The sequence below is a fragment of the Podarcis tiliguerta genome (assembly GCF_965153285.1).
Source record: "Podarcis tiliguerta genome assembly, chromosome: 11".
Taxonomy (NCBI): Eukaryota; Metazoa; Chordata; class Lepidosauria; order Squamata; family Lacertidae; genus Podarcis; species Podarcis tiliguerta.
This window is the reverse complement of record NC_139544.1, coordinates 48874121-48894949: the sequence shown is the minus strand read 5'-3', so window position 1 is coordinate 48894949 and position 20829 is coordinate 48874121. Positions and strand designations below refer to the sequence as shown.

Here is a 20829-nt window from a genome sequence, read left to right as displayed (position 1 = left end):
GTTCAACTCACAGTTCTGCAGCTTCTTTAGGAAAGGAAAGGGAGCTGTTTCTACAGTTTCCAGGCAGATAATCTAATCAGCCAGTCACATGTCGCTGGGGAAACAAACAGCCTCCTTCTGCAGAACATTCAACCGTGGAGGCCTGGGCAAGGGGCCGGAAAGGGAGCCAGCGATGGACCACACATTCGCTCCATAAGATGCACAGACATTTCCCCCTTCTAGGAGGAAAAAGGGGTGTCTCATGGAGTGAAAAATACGGTAGCTGTGTGATATCTGATCCCCCACCTCATAGCCTCTTTCCTTGTGGCAGCAACAGGAGGTGTCTCTGCACAACCTAATTTTCCCTTGGCACTAGTATATTGAAACAGCATTCCAGGTGCCAGGGAACCTGGGAAATACAATTTTCTGGACTGCCTGAGTGCTCAGTAGGACTGCAAGAGTTAACCGCTTGGGTTTATTTGAAAAACTGCCTTACGCCATAGATGCCCTCTCAGCCACTTCACTCTGTGGAAGTGGTGCTTTTACAAGCGCCAAATACTGTAAAGCAAACGTCTGATAATGGGCAGGGTTAGTAAGGAGTCTTGGGATATAGAATTATCCAGGGCACCCAATAGGGCCATCAGGCACTCTGGGAGTTACAGATCCCAGGACTCCTTGCACCATATTTCTTTTATTTATTTAACAAAATTCGCATACCACTTAATTGTAAAACTTCTAAGTGGTTTGCTAAGAATATAAAACTTGCATTAAAATGGTCACTAAAAGTCAAAGCTTTAAAAAATTCTCAATGCAATCGTACCTTGGTAGTAGAATGCCTTCGTTGTCGAACAAAACAGCTCCCGAACATGTTCCGGTTTGCAAACGTTTTTCAGGAGCCGAAAGTCCGACGCAGCTTCCGCCTTGGTTTCTGAATCGTTTCGGGAGTCGAATGGACTCCCGGAACGGATTAAATTCGAGAACCAAGGTGTGACTGTATAAATAAAATCAGCATCTTAAAATGTGTATTATAATATAGAATCACAGAATTGTATAGTTGGAAAGGACCCCAAGGCTCCTGTAGTCTAACCCTCTGCAATAAAATTTCAGATTAAAAAGCATGCCAGCTTTACACGTCTGGGTCGGCTTGCCTGGAGAAAACATTTTAAGTAGTGCCAAACAAGTGCGAAACAAAAATTCCAAACCGAAGGAGATCTTCTTGGGAATACTCACATAGCTGTCAACTTTACCCTTTTCTTGTGAGGAATCCTATTCGGAATAAGGGAATTTCCCTTTAAAAAAGGGAAACGTTGACAGCTATGTATACTCAATTTTACAATGCAATTGAGCTTTATTATCTGGTTAAACTGTACTTTGTACTAGGTAATCGTGACAGTGACATCATTAGCATTGCCCAATCCAAAGGGGAGAGGTGCAGCACATGACTTGCCCATGCAGTGTGCATTATCAGTAGTAACTGATAAGTATAAACTCGAAATGCACCCAAAATGTGCTCTTCCCAGAGGGTATACTCCGCGAATATTTACAAACGCAATTTCCCCTCTTCCCATGTAAACAACACCGGCTTTATTTCTATGTTTTCTGTATTTGTATCCCACCTTTGCATAAAATAGTCAAGGCAGCCCTGTCACCGAGTAAAATGATACACAATAAGTACCATCATAGATTCATAGAATCATGGAATTATATGAGTTGGAAGGGATCCCGAGGGTCATCTAGTCCAACCCCAATCTCAGCGAAATCATCCAGGACAGATGGCCATCCAGTCTCCAAGGAAGGAGAGTTCACAACCTCCTGGGGGGAGACCATTCCACTGTCAAAGGATCGATTATTGCTATAACCGTTTTTGAGGACGGACATTTGTTGGCTTGTCGTGGGTAGATAAAGGAAAAACAGAGGTCTTAATTTACAAATCCACTCTTCCTTTGTTGGTATGTCCTGAGATTTCCATTTAGTAGCAATCACTACCCTGACAGCTGTTGTTGCATATAAAAATATTGTTTTTTTCATATGTGGTATGTCTTTGTCCACCAACCCTAACAGATAAGCTTCAGGATTTTTTATCAAGGTTTTTTTTTTAGCATTTTCTTAAGTTCCTCATGTATTATTCCCCAAAACTTCTTTATTTCCTTGCAAGCCCACCAATTTCCTTGCAACCCCACTAATTAAGTGAGTATATAGAATTGACAAAATTAACTTCAATTATAAGATATCAATCAAATCAAAAGTTAAGGATGGTGTGGAAGTATTTCGAAGATTATATGTCAAAATATTGTTCTAAAAATGACATGCTAATAGGCTTAGAATAAAAAATGTAAGCAATAACAAAACAAAGAAAGAAAGAAGGAAAAATCAGAATTTAACAAAAATAATTTATTATAGAATGCAAGGGGGGGAAAGGTAGAAAGAAATATACAGAAGTCGAACTGCTGTGGAGGGAAGTAGAGGGTGGGTGATGGGTTTTATAATTAAGTGTATAATTATGCAATTGTTGTGATTTAGATATTATATTTTATGTGAGGGAATCATTGGGAATTTTGGTTATTATGTTGAGTTTCAATCAAGATCTTTGAAAAGAAAAAGAAAGAAAATAAAATAAAACACAGGTCTTAATGAGTCTGTGTGATGAGTGTGTGCTTAAAACACAAAGCTTGAAGTTTGTTCTGTGGATTCTGTTGTTTGTATACTGACGGCAGACTCTCACTCAGTGCCGGCAGATAGCATGCAGTCGTAGAACCCCAAATCAATTCCGTCGTTTAATTGCTAGGAACAAATGTGCTGGTCTAGGTCGGTGACCTTAAAGTGTTGTTTCCTCACGCAGGCAGAACCCTGTCTCGGGGAATTTCAACACCTCCCACCCAAGCCTGTAGTCTCACCTCCAGCCTCCAAGCCATATGCTGCTGTTATCTCCACTGCCCCACTGTAGTGACACAGAACAGAGAGAAATGCCAAGAGGACAATGACAGTGACTTTTGCACAAGGAACATGTCTGTTGTCTCCCTGCCAAGTCTCTAATTAATGGCTGCATTCAGTCCCTCGCTAGCCCTTCTCAGCTGAATGTATGATCATTGCCTTGATTCGGGGCTTTCTCTCACAGAACAGCCGTTTCAGTCGAAAGCAAGAGGCAGATCGTAATCTTAGTTAATCCTGCTGTTGGTGCTATCTGCCGTATTTTTCCATGTATAAGACGCTCCCATGTATAAGACACCCCCTGTTTTTGGGGACTCCAGATTAAGAAAACACCCCTCAGCACTTCCAATTTTAAACCTATTTTTTTAGTAAAAAACCCCCCTAGTCTTATACGGTAATTCCTTTTCAGGGGAGGCCTTGCTTTTACAATGTGAGGTTTTGTTGGGAAGGGCAGGCTTTATAAGGCAATCCCAAGAGATTTCTGTGCTTTTCATGAGGTAGGGTCCACAGCCAGGGTGGTGGTGGGGGCTAGTCAGAATGGATTCCTGTTGCAAAATGGTAAATGGCAGGGGAAATGACAGGAGGGAAGAGAGTGGTGTAGAAATGCTGAACGTGTATCCGGATCAATAAGCTTTAAACAGCCTTGGCCCTGTGTACTCAAAGGAGTGTCTTCACAGCCCGGACAGTGAGTTCCACTTCGGAGGGCCTTCTGGTGGTTGGTTCCCTAAGCTGCGAGAAGTGAGGTTGCAGAGAACCAGGCAGAAGGTCTTCTTGGTAGTGGCACCCACCCTGTGCAACACCCTCCTGTCAGATGTCAAGGAAATAAACAACTATGTGACTTTTAGAAAACATCTGAAGGCAGCCCTATATCGGGAAGCTTTTAGTTTGATGTTTTACTGTGGGTTTTTTAATAGATTTTGCTGGAAGCCACCCAGAGTGGCTGGGGCAACCCAATCAGATGGACTGGGGTTGATGTTGTTGTCAGGATAAGTTTCTGAAATTATTGCCTGTTGTTAGGCAATCCCCACTACACTTAGCAGCGAAAGGGGTGGTACAGGAGAGAGGCAATGAGGGATGCTGGGGTGCTGCCAGCAGAGGAGGCCTATCTGTCTAAATAGGGGTGGTGGTGGATTGGTCACTTAATATCACTTGGTTGACCAAACTTTGTGACCCAACCCATAGCATCATCATCATAAACTTGATTGCACTAGCCAAAGGCCATGGCATCATTCACAAAGGAAACAAAAAGAATAACAACAATAACCATAAAAACCTCAGGCACTGCAAATACAATAAACCACGGTCACGTCTTCTAGAAATTATTTGTTGCATACGATAGAATAGCAGGGGGTTCTCAGATAGAATGTGCCAGCCTAAATGTCTGAATCACCTTTGCAATTGACCGCTATTTTATCTAGTTCTTTTCTCCTGATCTTCTTAGCTGCCAACCCATATAGTGCTGCTTTATAAGTTACGAAGAAATCAGCATCACTCAGCAGCCATTTCACCCTTTACGTCCTGTTCGAGTGTGTTCCATTTCTAAACAGGGGTTTTATAAATCGGTCTCTTGGTTCTATATATAGCGGGCATTGCAATAAATAGTGGTAGAGGTCCTCTACGCAAGGTTGCCCACACAGACAAAGTCTCTCCTTGTACTGTATTTTGCCGTACCGGCCACCCACCACCACCGAGGGCATCAATTTGAATCGTAATTTTGTAAAAGCGATTCTTAGTACGGCAAGTGGGAGCTTTGTAATATAACTAGCTCGGATGTGCTCCGTTTTGATAAGTGGGAACCATGATGAACTTTGGGTAGAGGCAATCGTGGTTAAATCCCTTTCTGCATCGGACCTGAAGAGACAATCTCTTAAGTGCCTCTTACCCATCTTCATAATCATCTGAAGATCTTGTAATTGATGTTGGGTCAAGAGGCGTTGGAAACCCATAGTGTGGAACATGCCCTGTTCATTTTCACGTCTCCCCACAAACCCCCATCGGACTGCCTCATACGCCTTGGCGGTGGGACCCTCTCCCATTGCACACCCAGAAAGTTTGGCCGTTGTGTGGTATAAAGTACCTGATGGTGAGCGAGAAGAATGCCAATGCCCCATCGTGCTTCCTGGTCTCTTTACAGTCCCATTTCAAGGCCTTCTGAAGCCAGACCAAAAAAGTTCTTGGGGAAATTCCAAGCTCAGGAAACTGCCCAATCCTATAGCCCTTCAGACAGTGAATTGCACCCTTAAATCTCTCTTAATATTTCATTCAGCATTGAAGATTAGAGTGGGCGAGGAGGGAATATCCATTTGGAGAAAGCACTAGAAACGCTGCAAAGATTCACATTTAATAGCCATCACCGTAGTGTTAACATCTTGTTTCCATGTGGTGTATTCAAGTAAATTCATGTATTGGGAGACTACATGGAAGTAAAAAATAATAATGATAAAGGCACTGGGGTAACAATATTCGAATTCTGATCACTTGAGTCCAGTCTGGTATTGCAATAACTCACCCATGTTGTTGTTTTTACTGAAGCAAGGAGGCTGAAGCGTATTTCTATGCCTGTTCACTTCAGTAGCCATATTTCCACCTAAAGCAATCTGCGCACAAGTGAATAGCATGATTGTTAAGCTGACCGGTTAAAACGTTTGCTTTTCCTTAGAGCAAGTAATTGGTCTTTGAAGCCTGATGATATGGATCAGAGAAAGAGACCCTCCCTACTCCCTCTCTTTCCTTTTCCATTTTGGAAGAGTTGCTTTGACTCTCAAGGTTGGAGCAAGTTCCTTTCCTGTTCGTTGAAAGAGTCTCCTAATCGCCTAGTTTGGATTCATGTCGTGGTTCTAGGGACAAAAGTGAGTGGTCGTGCTGGACAAGGAGACACACAGACATGCCCCCCTTCCTCAGCTCCTGAAGTTCTTACTGTTCAGTACAAGTTGATACTTGCTTTGTGTTGTCCACCTTTAGTCTCCCAATTTCCTTTGCTACTATAATGTTCCATAGTTGGCTGTCCTCATGGCCTGGTGAGATAATGGGCACACCTTAGACCAGGCATAGCCAAGCTTGGCCTTCCAGCTGTTTTGGGACTACAACTCCCATCATCCCTAGCTAACAGGGCCAGTGGTCAGGGATGATGGGAATTGTAGTCTCAAAATAGCTGGAGGGCCAAGTTTGGCCATGCCTGCCCTAGGCCTTTCTGAACCCAAGTGCAACCAGGTCATCCTTTGTCCCTATATCACACTTACGCAGTAATACAACCTGCTGGTCTGGGTCTGGCAGAGAGTCTTGTGACATTGCTGGCCACGTTGCAAACCTGAAGACAAGTCCTCCCACAGTAGGACACGTTGAATTTTTCAACTTTCAAATTCCAAAAATACGGGGTTCTGAAAAGTTGTAACACGACTTGGGATTTCAAAAGATATCCGGCTTAAATTAATAAATTTACTTTTGCTTGGTAAGTAAAATGTGTGAAAAATCCATAGTAGAAATATTTGCTGTTGCATATGCTGGGTTTTATAATGGTTTTATTGAAATGTTGCGTATTATTATTTTTTCTTTTGTAAAATTACAGCAACAAATTGTTGTTGTTATTAATACTAATACCTCAATCACAGCAGCAGCAGTAGTAAAAACCCAAAGTCTAGCAGTATGTGGGTCATGCTAACTTGTAAAAATCTATCAAATGTTTGGGGAATTTACTGAAAGGATGTTAAAAGGTATCACAGACTTCCTTTACAACTTCAAAGTTTCAGAACCATCTGGTTAGATAGGATTCGTGAAATGCAAGTCCAAAATATGTTTGGACACACAGAACTAGTTGAATGGATCTTAGTCACAGTTGTATAAATGGATGGATTTCATGCCTTGTTTAAATTGGGTGGATTTGTTGCTGTCCAAGAAATTAGCTAATGAATGACATTAAACATTGCCTAATGAAGCTATAGCAAAGGCTGCCCATTCCTGTAACTTCTGTTTCTGCAGAACTTGCTCCAAGGTATAATTTGCATCTTTCAAATAATCTTTCATGTTATCAGTATCTCCACATTTTTTTGTCTCCCTGTCCTTCAGTTTGATGGAATAAGCATTTCAAATGTCAGTCAGTTCACTTTCTGCTAGTCAGTGAATAATGGGCAGTTTCTAATTTGACAGAATAATTAGGCATTTTAGAAGCCTAAGGCTAATTTTGTTTTTTATCTTAAATGAAGCAGCAAGAGTACAGCACATTTAGATCAGAAGTTTAAATTAATGTATTAGTTAGAATTTGGAAAGCATTTTCAGTGTATTCCAACTACCATGGGACACCAGGTAGAGAAGCAGCCAGCTTGTGCACTGTTTAAGGTTTTCCTTTTCATTTGTAAAGGTAAAAGGTACCCCTGCCCGTACGGGCCAGTCTTGACAGACTCTAGGGTTGTGAGCCCATCTCACTCAAAGAGGCCGAGGGCCAGTGCTGTCCGAAGACACTTCCGGGTCACGTGGCCAGCGTGACATCGCTGCTCTGGCGAGCCAGAGCCGCACACGGAAACACCGTTTACCCTTCCCGCTAGTAAGCGGTCCCTATTTATCTACTTGCACCCAAGAGTGCTTTCGAACTGCTAGGTTGGCAGGTGCTGGGACCAAACGACAGGAGCGCACCCCGCCGCAGGGATTCGAACCGCCGACCTTTCGATCGGCAAGCCCTAGGCGCTGAGGCTTTAACCCACAGAGCCAACCGCGTCCCTTTTTTTCATTTGTACCATTAATATACACTCCTTCATGAATCACTGCCTTGTCATGGCGAAGGGGCTTGAACAACTCAGTGAAGCTATGAGCTATGCCATGCGGGGCTACCCAAGATAGATAGGTCATAGTGCAGAGTTTTGACTAAACGTGTTCCACCTGGAGCAGAAACAGGCAAGCTACTCAAGTATCCCTGCCAAGAAAACTCCATGGACAAAGACAACTAAGATCATGGCCACTGGTCCCATCGCCTCCTGGCAAATAGAAGTGGAAGAAATGGAGGCAGTGAGAGATTTTACTTTCTTGGGTTCCATGATCACTGCAGATGGTGACAGCAGTCACGAAATTAAAAGACTCCTGCTTCTTGGGAGAAGAGCAATGACAAACCTAGACAGCATCTTAAAAAGCAGAGACATCACCTTGCCGACAAAGTCTGTATAGTTAAAGCTATGGTTTTCCCAGTAGTGATGTATGGAAGTGAGAGCTGGACCATAAAGAAGGCTGATCGCCGAAGAATTGATGCTTTGAATTCTGGTGCTGGAGGAGACTCTTGAGAGTCCCATGGACTGCAAGAAGATCAAACCTATCCATTCTGAAGGAAATCAGCCCTGAGTGCTCACTGGAAGGACAGACCCTGAATCTGAGGCTCCAGTACTTTGGCCAGTGGAAGACAGGAGTGCCTGGTATGCTCTGGTCCATGCGGACACAAAGAGTCGGACACGACTAAATGACTAAACAACAACAACAATTAATATACCAGGTGATTTACAGAACAACGAAAAGAAACACAGGACCTAGTTGTGTGGAGCTTACAGTTCAACATTTGAAAATAGGAGAGAGAATTGAAGGGAAGGGCAAGTCCAGGGGTGGAGGGTGTGATGCAGAAATTGGAAGATTGGAGAAAGAAATCCCCCATCTTTATACTGAGTTCATTTAATTTTTTTCCAGTGGAAAAAGTGGACATTTGGGGGGAGGATGGAGAAAAATAATGCCACCCCTAATTCATGAACTAATCTCTCTTTTAAACTGAAGGTTGGAATTCTTTTAAGGCGAGGTTTGAAAATATTGCATTAGCTTTCACTTTACTCCCCCAAAATGCTACACCCCTGAAGACGCAGTCTTCAATTGTCTCCCGAGATGGACAGATGCCAACAAGAACAATGCAATGCAACCTATAAGCATATTGAATACTTATACAGTGGTACCTTGGTCCCCAAACTTAATACGTTCCGGAAGTCTGTTCCAAAACCAAAGCGTTCTAAAACCAAGGCATCCTTTCCCATAGAAAGTAATGCAAAATGGATTACTCCAGACTTCTAAAAACAACCCCTAAAACAGTAATTTAACATGATTTTTATCTAATGAAACCATTGATCCATAAAATGAAAGCAATAATCAATGTAAAAAGGTAAAGGTACCCCTGCCCGTACGGGCCAGTCTTGCCAGACTCTAGGGTTGTGCGCTCATCTCACTCTATAGGCCGGGAGCCAGCGCTGTCCGCAGACACTTCCGGGTCACGTGGCCAGCGTGACAAGCTGCATCTGGCAAGCCAGCGCAGCACACGGAACGCCGTTTACCTTCCCGCTGGTAAGCGATCCCTATTTATCTACTTGCACCCGAGGGTGCTTTCAAACTGCTAGGTTGGCAGGCGCTGGGACCAAACGACGGGAGCACACCCCCGCCGCGGGGATTCGAACCGCCGACCATGCGATCGGCAAGTCCTAGGCGCTGAGGTTTTACCCACAGCTCCACCCGCGTCCCTTAATAATCAATGTACTGTACTATAAAATAAATAAGACAGTACTGTAGATGATAAAATTTAAAATTATTTTTTCTTACATGTCATTGTTTGGATGAAGGGCTTTTATCCATTTCTGCAGTCACACAATCAATCAATTAGTAGCTGAACTGGGTTCCACACAGTCACAAAAACGGAGTCACAAGCCGCAGTCACAAGTCAGTCCCATAAAATGAAGAACAAGTCACAGTCAAAAAAATGAAAAAACAACACAAACAAAAATTCAAAAAAAAATTCAGAAAAACAAAAGCTTCAATATCACCTCTGTGTTGCATGGGTGCTCAGTCAACAGATTCAACAGATTCAGAATCAGCCAACGGATTCAACAGGAAGCCTCTGATTAGCAGTAGAAGACTCAATTTACAAACAACTAAAGAAGAATGGAAACATAAACTGATGGAATATACGCTGCTCACATATTTTAACTTATAGAGTAAGAGAACAAGAAGAATGTACTTTTAAAGAAGACTGGAAAATGTTTATTGAATATATGGGTGACAATTGTGTTTATTTAAAAACGCTGGTAGCTTTAAGATAAATTCAACCCTGAAAATAATTTTTGATGGATGTAACAGTGGATTACTGAACGGTTTAGTTCATGTAAAATATGCAGGGATGTATGCAAAATGAACCACGGAAAGAGAAAAAGGGAAGTTTTTGATGTAAGGTTGCTTTGAAATGTAAATTAGAAAATTTAATAAAAATTATGTTTGTTTATATAAAGAAGTTACATGTGTTTTAATCTGCTTTTAGCTATTCCTGGCTTTGATTCATCTTTTGAAAACTTGTATATACTTGCTTTTAACTGTTTCTCCCAATTTGCTTTTAACTCTGCTGATTCTAAAACATATTCCTGGTCCAGGATTTGTTTACAGATATGGGAGGGCCATAGCTCAGTGATAGAGCATGTGTCTTGCATACCAGAAATCCCCATTTCAGCACATGGCATGCCTAGGTATGGTTGGCACATTCTCCTGTATGAAAACTTTGGTGTCAGCCAATGTAAATGATACCGAGATAGAAGGACCAATTGCTGAACTCCGTATAAGGGAACTTCCTATCTTCCTAGTATGTGCAGGTAATTAATCTTTGGACAGTAAGTCATTTATTGTCCCGGAGAAATTGGTCATCACTTTGCATGCATGGACCAGATCTGTCCATTGCAATGAACAGGGAGATCTCTACGTTGAGGAACGCTTAGTGAGCCTGAAGGCACTTATGTAACTCTTAAAGGGGGCATTAACTTTTCTTTCAGAAAGAATAACTTGCTTTTCCAGCAGGAAATAACATCACCATAGTGCAAAAGTGCAAAAAAGGCTCGTTGTTTTAACCACATCTGAGGTTCTGGTGCACTTTTTGCTGACTTTGAAATGAAGAAAAACATTGCAGAGCTTTTGACTCTCAACTTTTGACTCTCAACAGTGTGGTGTAGTGGTTAAGAGCAGTAGTCACGTAATCTGGGTAACCGGGTTCGCGTCTCCGCTCCTCCACATGCAGCTGCTGGGTGACCTTGGGCCAGTCACAGTCTCTCAGCCCCACTCACCTCACAGAGTGTTTGTTGTGGGGGAGGAAGGGAAAGGAGAATGTTAGCCGCTTTGAGACTCCTTAAAGGGAGTGAAAGGCGGAATATCAAATCCAAATCCAAACTTTTATTTTTACCGACTATTAAATATCATGTGAGCCTGCGTGAGGGCAGAAGCAACGTTAGAAATAATTGGAATGCTTTTACTAACAGAATACATTTGCTCCGTAAGGGGAGGCGTTTTGTGGGTATGCAGTTGATAATGTTCAAGGCTGCTACAGAAATTAGCATGATATAATGTCATCAGTTGGACTGATTTAATGAACAAATTATGTCTTAATGATGATTTAATGTCTTTTCTGTTTCATTAACAGACCAGAGACGACTTCCTGGGTCAAGTGGATGTGCCACTTAATCATCTTCCGGTAAGATATTTTATTTACAACCTTCTCTACTGCATCCAAGCTCCTGGCTTAAACCAAGGATGGGGAATCTGTGACTCTCCAGATCTTTCTGGACTCCGATTCCCATTGACTCCAAACCAACAGGGCCAACTGTCAGGGATTATGGGAGTTGGTAGCAACATCGGGGGGGGGCGGGTCTACAGGCTCCCCATCCCTGGTTTAAACAATATCTTCCTATATACATAAAAATGTAGTACTGCATCACAGTCACAAATCTGCATGATGTCAGGGTGGGGTAGAGGAACAAAAGAGAAGAGAGGAGCTCCAGAAACCCCTATCATCTGGTTCATGTGTGGAGAAGAGTGGCTTTCCCTTCCCCTCTGTAACTTTAGGGCAAATTTCTAAAGCCCCATGATAGGCCTTTGCAGACTACAGAAACACATAGATACCAAGCCCATATTTGGTAACTTACTCTAGCATCAGTAGTAGTGCATTTAGGGATGGATGGAGTTAGCCGTTCAGATGGTGCTCAGCCAAGGATAAGATAGGCAGGAGCTGCACCATTTTTATATATTAGGATGATATGCAACACCCAATGTGTAACTTGTGCTGTTGGCCACTCTACAGGCAACGGATGCAACGTACCATATAGCAGCAGTTTGCTTCCACCATATATTCCTAGTTCTTTAGCATTTAAAGCAGCCTTCCCCAGTGTTTTGCTGTCCCGCTGCTTTCACCCATGACCATTGGCCATGCTAGTTGGGACCAATAGGAGTTACAGTCCAAAACACTTGAAGAACCCCACATAGCACTGGTTAAAAGCTTAGAGTTTAAGTGTCTTGAGTACAGTTGTACCTTGGATCCTGAACGCCTTGCAAGTTGAATGTTTTGGCTCACCGCAAACCCGGAAGTGAGTGTTCCGGTTTGCGAACGTTCTTTGGAACCCAAATGTCCAACGCGACGTCCGCAGCTTCCAAATGGCTGCAGGAGCTTCCTGGCAGCCAATCAGAAGCAACGCCTTGATTTCTGAACGTTTTGGAAGTCAAACAGACTTCCAGAACGGATTCCGTTCAACTTCCAAGGTGCCACTGTATATAAAAAGAGTAAAAGAATCACGACATGAGATTAAGTAATAGGAATTCTTATTCTACTGCTGGTATTGATCTCAGTTGTGTTTTTAGTGCTGAGTTTTACAAATGTGCTAGACGTTCAACCTGGTAGAGTTGTCACTAACCGGAGATTAGTGTCCTCTCCTGAATTGCACCAGAGCACAGCCAGCAGAAAACTTGTTAAACGTTCCTAATAAGCTCTAATGTTTTAACTCCATTTGTCAAACCGGTTGACAACCACAAAAGTTCTTTTCAGAAAGGTTCCCTGCTGCTGCTCTAAAACTAAACCACTTGGGACCTAGTTAGAAGTAATACTCTGTTCCAAATGATTCATAAAAAAAAATTAGCTCTTTGCAATTTTCTATTCCTTGTGGAAAAACTACGTGCGATGCCACAGGGCTCTTTTGAAATAGCTGTTTCCATCTTACGTCAGTGGCATCAGCCCCCCATGCAGCTGCTATATGTAGGAAAGCAACATGGTTCCCGTTGAAAGCTTCTGTCTTTTTTTTTTAATTAAACCTAAAATAACAACATTGAATGTGCTTTGTCGTTGATAATGAGAAGTCCCTGTAACAGAAAACATTGCCTTTAAGAGCAGGAGAACAACAGATTCCAGAAAGTGTGTTTAGTCTAAGTTTTCTGCAAAACACACCGAGAAACCCCAAAGCACTGATGGGAAAAGATGTTCAAAATACCGTGGGGGGGAAAGCAATTGCAATTATTGCAAACACCAAATTATAATGAGCCAGTGCACACGTATAGATCTCTTAAGCCTGTTGCAGAATTCTTGTAATGTTTCTGTCCCAACCAGCCTATGCACACCTGTTCCAACAGTTCCACAGCCTCCCTGCGATTTGTAGGTAGAAAACAGAGATAGCGCTGCATCGGCATATTACTGATACCTCAGTCCAACCTGCCAAATTTTACTAATTTATTTAGAATATTTATAAACCTCTTAATCAAAGAGCTGTCTCATCGGTGTACAAATGGCTTTCCCCAGTGGTTTCCTGTAGGTGTTAGAAAGCATAGGGGACAAGGTGGAAACCTGAAAACACATATGCCTAAGACTACGGAGCAGAGTAGAAAATTCCCAGCACCACCTAATGAGACCATCTCTCCAAGCTGATCACAGTCGCCACATTGCATCTGCCACAGTTAATTAATGCCAGCTATGGCTTTGATCCAAACTTAGTCCTCCTTAGAAACAGATCCATCAAAGTCAATGGAATTTAGTCATTATTAGCTGTCATCCCATTGATTTCAATGGAGCTTGTCAACGTCTTGGATGTAACCCAATATTTGAACCAGAGTTTGCAACCCCTCTGGCTGTCTTTGGACATTTGTCCGTGGGTGTCATAGTGCCATGGACACACCCATCTCCCCCTTCCTGTTGTGTGCTGGATCCATGCAAAGATACAACAAGGAGCCCTTGACTTAATGCAAGCCAGGATCGCTGTTCCAAAGCCAGTAAACAGGGGAAGGGAACCACATCTGTGGTGCTTGTTGACAGGTTCATAAACTGTGGCATATGAAGCCATAGTATAGGGATCGACAATCTGTGGGCACCTGGACGGTGGCCCTTGAATTTTTATTTTGAGGGAGGATTGGTTTTATTTCAAGGGTATGTCCTTCTTTGGAGGCATTTTTCTGGATGTGTGTGTGATTCGGAAAGATGCACCTGGGCAGAAAGAGGGATAGAGGCATGGGTGACTGAGAGAGATGACTGTGGTCTGTATGCTTGGGGTGAGTGTGTTCATGTGCTGTCTGTGCAACAGACAGCGGCTGAGGTGTGTCTGGTACTAGGGAATGCTCCCTGTTATTGGAGAGTATGGGCATTGCTCTCTGTGTGTGATCAATACAGTTGTGGTCGCCACAATCAGAACCAGCAGGATGTACCAACATACAGGACTTGTTGAGTGGCAGCGGCGAAGCAGCAATGACTGTACTGTCCCTAATTTTTTGTTATCACCATGCCCCCAACGATAGCCATTTTGTAGCTGGAAGCCGCAGCACTTTCTAGGCAAGCGTTCAAACATGGGCAGATGAACACCTGCAAACCCTGGTGTGAAAATAGTTAGAGTTAACCTTGGTGCAGATGTAAAGCTACATGATAGTTTACTGCGGAAAATGAAAGGAGGGAAACGCCTGGTCTGTATTGCTGCACCTGTTTTCATAGTCTTACATCAAAGTTCACATCTATTACACTGAAATAAAAATGATGCAAAGCTTCCAGTTCTAGACCATTGTTAGAGAGAGCAGAAATAGCGAATTCACAGCCTCTCTGCATCTTCTGTTCTCTTTTATATGCAAGACACATTCTTATGGACTGGACTGATGCACTCACCAAGAATAAGGAAGCATTAAAAATGTGTTAACAAGCAAACATTCAAGCCTAGAACAAGGAGAATGTTTTTAATGCCCATCTTCCCAGTGTCAGACAGTGGCACTGCTTTTGGAGACTCTTAACACATTTTAGTCACTTGTCTGCTCCATGGAAATTCTCCTTTTGCACAGTGAAAACACTATTGCTGAAAACTGTTCAGAACTGAAAAACAGGCTGTGTTTCATCCCGACAAATAAGGGTTTTCACATCGAGCTGGCCTTTTAAAGAAAGCTAGCTAAATATTTAGCTCTGCAGGAGACTCGTGGGTAGAAATGCTCTGTGGATATATCGCTTGGGAATGAGAACTGGGTGGAATGGCTGCTGAATGCTTCTTGAAGGCTAAATTGGGTAAATATATATTTTTGCATGACTTGGTTCCTGTTGTGAATCAGTGGAAGAGGGGACCGTCATAAATTTGATAAAATGGTCATGCTGTTAACTTGACAGGAAGCAGTAGAAATCCTTCTTCCTCCAGAAATACCAATTCACAGGTAGAAAATGGATACTAAAAAGACAGAGCACAGCAACTGATTTTCTTCTCTGCATCCATACCTATAAATGTCCACACAGCTCCCCACAGTCCTGGGAGCCACACAGCTTCAAAGTGCAACCACTGCAGTGGGGCGTAACTGAATATTATATAGAATTTTTGAGGGGGGGTGTTAATGGCTAACAGCTGTGCAGTATCCATTTACGCATCCATAAATGAGCACGTGGTGTGAGTTTTCTGACAAAAAACTTCCAGTGCGCTTAATTCTCCCCCCCCCCCCCCAGTTTTGAGTTAGCATGTTATTTTGACTCAGCTAAGCAACACTGAAAAAAGCATGTGCTGTCAATTCTACATGCTGTTAAATATGTGTTGTTGTTTTTCATGCCCAGAGTACCTTAACTGAAACATGTGATGCGATGGGGATCATAAAAGCAGAACTTTATGTCATTTCTCTCCATACTGTGTACTTGGTGCTTGTCTGTCACCACATTGACGACCGAGTGGGCAGACAAGTTAAAATGGCGAGCGTAGCTCAAGAACATGGGTAGGCAAACTAAGGCCCAGGGGCCGGATTCGGCCCAATCACCTTCTAAATCCGGCCCACAGATGGTCCAGGAATCAGTGTGTTTTTACATGAGTAGAATGTGTCCTTTTATTTAAAATGCATCTCTGTGTTTTTTGTGGGGCATAGGAATTCGTTCATATATTTCCCCCCAAAAAATATAGTCCGGCCCCCCACAAGGTCTGAGGGACAGTGGACCGGCCCCCTGCTGAAAAAGTTTGCTGACCCCCGCTCAAGAATCTCGCAGCAAGTAGGTCGAGTGAGTGGGCAAGTGGCCAGCCCAGGTAGGCCTTCGCACAACCCCACTGCCACAAATGGCTACAGGGGAAGGGAATGAAAGTGAGAAAGTCTTTCTCCCCTTCGTTTGCCCCCTGCTGCTAAGAGAAGAAGGCCTGTATTTAAAAAAGCAAACTTACTTCACTTGGCAGAGAGGAACTCGCTTCTGCGGCAGCAACAGAGCAAGCACAGGGATGGGTGGTGGCGGGCGGGTGGTTGTCGGATGAGTTTGTAAGGAGATAGGGATAGTTTTGAGGGGGCAAGCTGTACAGAAAGAGTGGAGAGGGTTTGGGGGGCAAAGCTGTAAGGGGAGGATTTTTTTGCCGAGTTGTAAAGGGTTGGTTGAAGGTAGTGGGTAGGTGGGCAGCAAGCAAGAGCGATATCCCCTAATAAACATAGTATTCATGCAAATGCAAAGTTTTCGCTGGAAATTGCTTTTAGTAGAATATTTGTAAGCATTTTTAGATTTGACAACTCAACTGTTGTAATAACCTTGTTGAGAGAAAGAAAACGGAGGCACTGAAAACTGTTAACAAGATAACATTAGCAGATTTGAAGAGCTGTGTTCATAAATACACGGCATTCACAGGGCCGGCCGGCTGAAAATAGCGTACGCCTTTCATTTTAGATTTGACTGTTTTGCAATGCAAGTTTCCCAATTTTGCTTGCATTGTATCTACCCATTATGTTACTGTTAGCAAACAATGCATTTCTTTTTTTAAAAAATAAAGGAAATTTTGTGCAGAAAAATACAGCAGTGAAGAAGCTTGTGGAAAATGTTATACCACACATCAGAGGTTGCAGCTTAAGGATTTTAGGCAAATGAGACTCTTTGAGATAACATTATTCTATTAAAAGGAAGAAAGCCAAACATGTAATAGTACTGTGGTAATACATATTACTAATACCGCAGCCAGGAATTTAATTCTGCTTACTTTGTCTATACTTATCTGTTTCCTGTACCGCAGACATGGGTGAGTAAAATGTCAGCTTTAAACCATGGGCTATGAATCTGGTTTATTCATTTCATCGGAATCTGTTTTAAGCTAGGATCCTCGGTTTGAACATAATACTCAGTAACACTTAATTCAATAAAAGCGAAATTGAATTCTTCTCACAGCTCTGTTAGAGGGATGGGTGTGTTAGAGAGAGAATTTTGGCTATACCCCCTGGCATGTAACCCCTGATCACCCTACACACTGTTCCTTACAGCCCTCAGGGGCAAAGCAGAAATATTTATCTACCCTTGCACTAGACCATGGTTTAGCATTTTGTGTGGACACGACCACTGCGGGCTTGTAAAGACGTCTTCCTTTCTGCAAGATCATACAAATTGATGTAGCTCTGCGCGTCTGGCTGCATATGCCTGGCTGCTGGCATGAACTGAATGTTGATTAGGATTAATAAATAGCAGAATAGATGGAGGCTTTTCACTCCTTGGGGCTGCCAGGCAGCTGTTGTGCAAGAAGGGAGCTTGCTGTTTTGAGTTTTCTCAGCTGCTTTTCTTGGGATGCTACTGTTTACCTTTGAGTTAGCGTTCCCTAAGAGGTTGGTAGCCTCCGACTGTCCATGAGGCAAGGAAAAATCTCATTCCCATTTTTTCCCCGTAACAAGTATTTCTCTGTTGGGTTCCAGTTTACAAGGCTTTGTTACTCATGTAAAATGTGCTTGCTTAGATCCATTTGCAGAAATTCCCTCAAAGGTTTCCGTGTAGGCAAATGGGCATTCCCAGAGTGGATACATATATTGGCAGACGTGTTCAGGCTAGTACTAGCTAGGGTCTGTGTGGCAGAAGAAATATTGTGTTCTGATCTCCGCACATAATATGCGAGCGTGCAAATTTGGGTGACATTTTTCTTCCTAGGCAAACCATCTTATTCTGTAATGGTTCTATCGTATTATTCTCCTTTGGGCTGGAATCAGCTGCTCGGTGCTTTGATAGAAAAATCTGTAGCAGACAACCGCAGTGTCAGATCAGGCCAGAGTCCAGGTCTTTCAAAGGGTTCCCCCATCTAGCAGCAAGTGGAGATGAAGAACAATCCCAGACTGTATTTTCACAGTTTCTGCTGCTGTGCCTGGAGTCCTGAATGCAGCAAGTTCATTTTCGTCTGGGATTTTAATACGTCTTCAGTGCAGCTGTTCTAGTCCATTTGCTCTCATAATGCAGGTTTTAAAGAAATGTCTGAGCAGTTTCATTCTTGGGTTAAGTATCTGCATTAAAAATTTACAGTGTAGTTGGAAGCCTTCCAATATCCTCAATCAGCACACACCATTTTATTACTATAATTAATCATTTCTGTTAAATGTACAAAGTGCATTATAACACTTATCTCATTTATTCTTGCAACAACCTTGTGAGAGACGTTGTTGGCTTAGGAAAAAAAGGGAATACATTTTACAGGAAACATATTTCTCTTTCTACCTAGCTCACCCTTCAACACACACACACACACACCCGCTTTCTTATGACTCTTGATGGTCTGCCAAACATTATTTCCCTTTATTAAACAGATTCGCTGTTCTAGATTTTCGTATGTAGTCCAGAAGCTGGCAGTCATATAGGTGTGAATTTGCCATTATCATGTATTGATACATGATCATGTATTGATATACGTCAGTTGCTGTTTTGTTCTTTAAAGAGCCAGTGTGGTGTAGTGGTTAAGAGTCTCGTAATCTGGGTGAACCGGGTTCGCTTCCCCGCTCCTCCACATGCAGCTGCTGGGTGACCTTGGGCCAGTCACACTTCTCTGAAGTCTCTCAGCCCCACTCACCTCACAGAGTGTTTGTTGTGGGGGAGGAAGGGAAAGGAGAATGTTAGCCGCTTTGAGACTCCTTAGGGTAGTGATAAAGCAGGATATCAAATCCAAACTCCTCCTCTTCTTCTTCTTCTTCTAAACAAGCCAAATTAGAATTTTCTTTTTGGCTCAGCAAGCCCCATTTTAAGCCATGATTATCAATAATGACGACAAAATGCTTTCCCAGACTTCCCAAGGTGCTTCGCCTGCATTATCTTTCATGTATAACCTTTACTATAACACTGTAAGATCAGTATTACGATCCTCATATTTTACACTGAATCATTCCACTTCTCCATCTTCCTACACTGGCTGGCAGCAACTCTCCAGGGTCTTAATTTCCCCAGACCTGTCTGGAAATACCAAGTACTGAAAATGAGATGTTCCACCAGCATCCTGTTCTGAGGAATAGTCTTGTAGACCATCATCACATCTCTCTCCTAAATATCTATTGATTTGTATTTGAATGTGTTTTCTATGGTGAGATACTGAAGGAACATGAAGAGTCATATCAGTTTTAAGGATCGCATCTTTGAGTTCTAATGCTAAAGCACTTGGGTGCCCATGGCAAATGCACTTAGATAAGACAGGGTACCTGTGTACAAGTAGGGTTTTTAACACACTCAGCTAAATGTGAATAATAATAATAATAATTTATTTATACCCCACCCATCTGGCTGGGTTTCCCCAGCCACTCTGGGCAGCTTCCAACAGAATATTAGAATACAATCGTCTATTAAACATTAAAAGCTTCATTAAACAGGGCTGCTTCAGGTGTCTTCTAAAAGTCTGGTAGTTGTTCTCTTTGACATCTGGTGGGAGGGTGTTCCACAGGGTGGGTGCCACTACCGAGAAGGCCCTCTGCCTGGTTCCCTGTAACTTGGCTTCTTGCAGCGAAGGAACCGCAAAAAGGCCCTCGGCGCTGGACCTCAGTGTCTGGGTAGAATGATGGGAGGTGGAGACGCTCCTTCAGGTATACTGGACCGAGGCCGTTTAGGGCTTTAAAGGTCAGCACCAACACTTTGAATAGCACCAACACGTAGAATCTCCCTTCAGACCTGGCCTCTCAACTGGAGATTGACTGTAGTCTAGTCGGTGTGCTCAGGGATGTTTGGGGCCAGGGTTCAAGGCAGACTCTCATTGCAGTTCCCATTCCCTGCCACCTAAGTAGGGCCATTGTCATTTGCATGTTCATAAATAGAAATCACCAGACAAGTACAAATTAAGATGCTATGTTGCTGAGAAGAAAATCTTTGTTTCCAGTTAAACAATATAAAAGTTCATATCAAGGTTGTAAGATTAATTAATAGTTAATTTTAAAAATGGTAATCTGAAGGTGTGTTTTTTTTTTCAACCGAGGAAAAGCCTGCATTCTAGGACCGGCCCAAATTCTCTGTGCTTCAGCTGCACAAACACTAAGATTGTGGGGGTATCTTTTATCTTGGTCATAGCACATTTTACATAGCACATTAAGACCTTTAGCATTTTGTTAGCAACTCCACAATGAAATTCTGACCCCTGTTGCAGTGCATGCTTAGCGCTAATATGTTTTCTTTCCCCTTCAGAAATTGTCCATTTAATGCTTGCACAAGAACTTGATATTTCTGAGGAGGGGAACTGTTTCCATTAATGCAACTCTTTAAAAAAATCCTGTATTTTCAATGACAAGTTCCGAGAGGGCAGTTTTTAATGCAAAAACCCACACTATCAAATACTTAGCTTGGTCCTTCTGTGTAGTTATTTAATACAACTGTTTTATCAAATCTATAACTGTCACCCTAGATGAATAAGAAAAGTCTGCAAAATTTCCTCGACAAATTTGGTTATGGCTCCAGATTATCTTGATTCTGACCGATATGACTCCTTTATAAAA

General features: G+C 42.6%; 1 protein-coding gene across 25 annotated transcripts in view; it reads left to right on the top strand.

Annotated features, from left to right (window-relative positions):
• NEDD4L (NEDD4 like E3 ubiquitin protein ligase) overlaps positions 1-20829 on the top strand; it is a 255657-nt gene that overhangs the window by 173856 nt on the left and 60972 nt on the right. For all 25 annotated transcript variants that reach the window (XM_083402672.1, XM_083402667.1, XM_083402666.1 and 22 more), the window contains one exon: positions 11312-11362. In XM_083402672.1, the coding sequence (XP_083258798.1) occupies positions 11312-11362 (51 nt within the window). The remainder of the gene's footprint in view (positions 1-11311; positions 11363-20829) is intronic.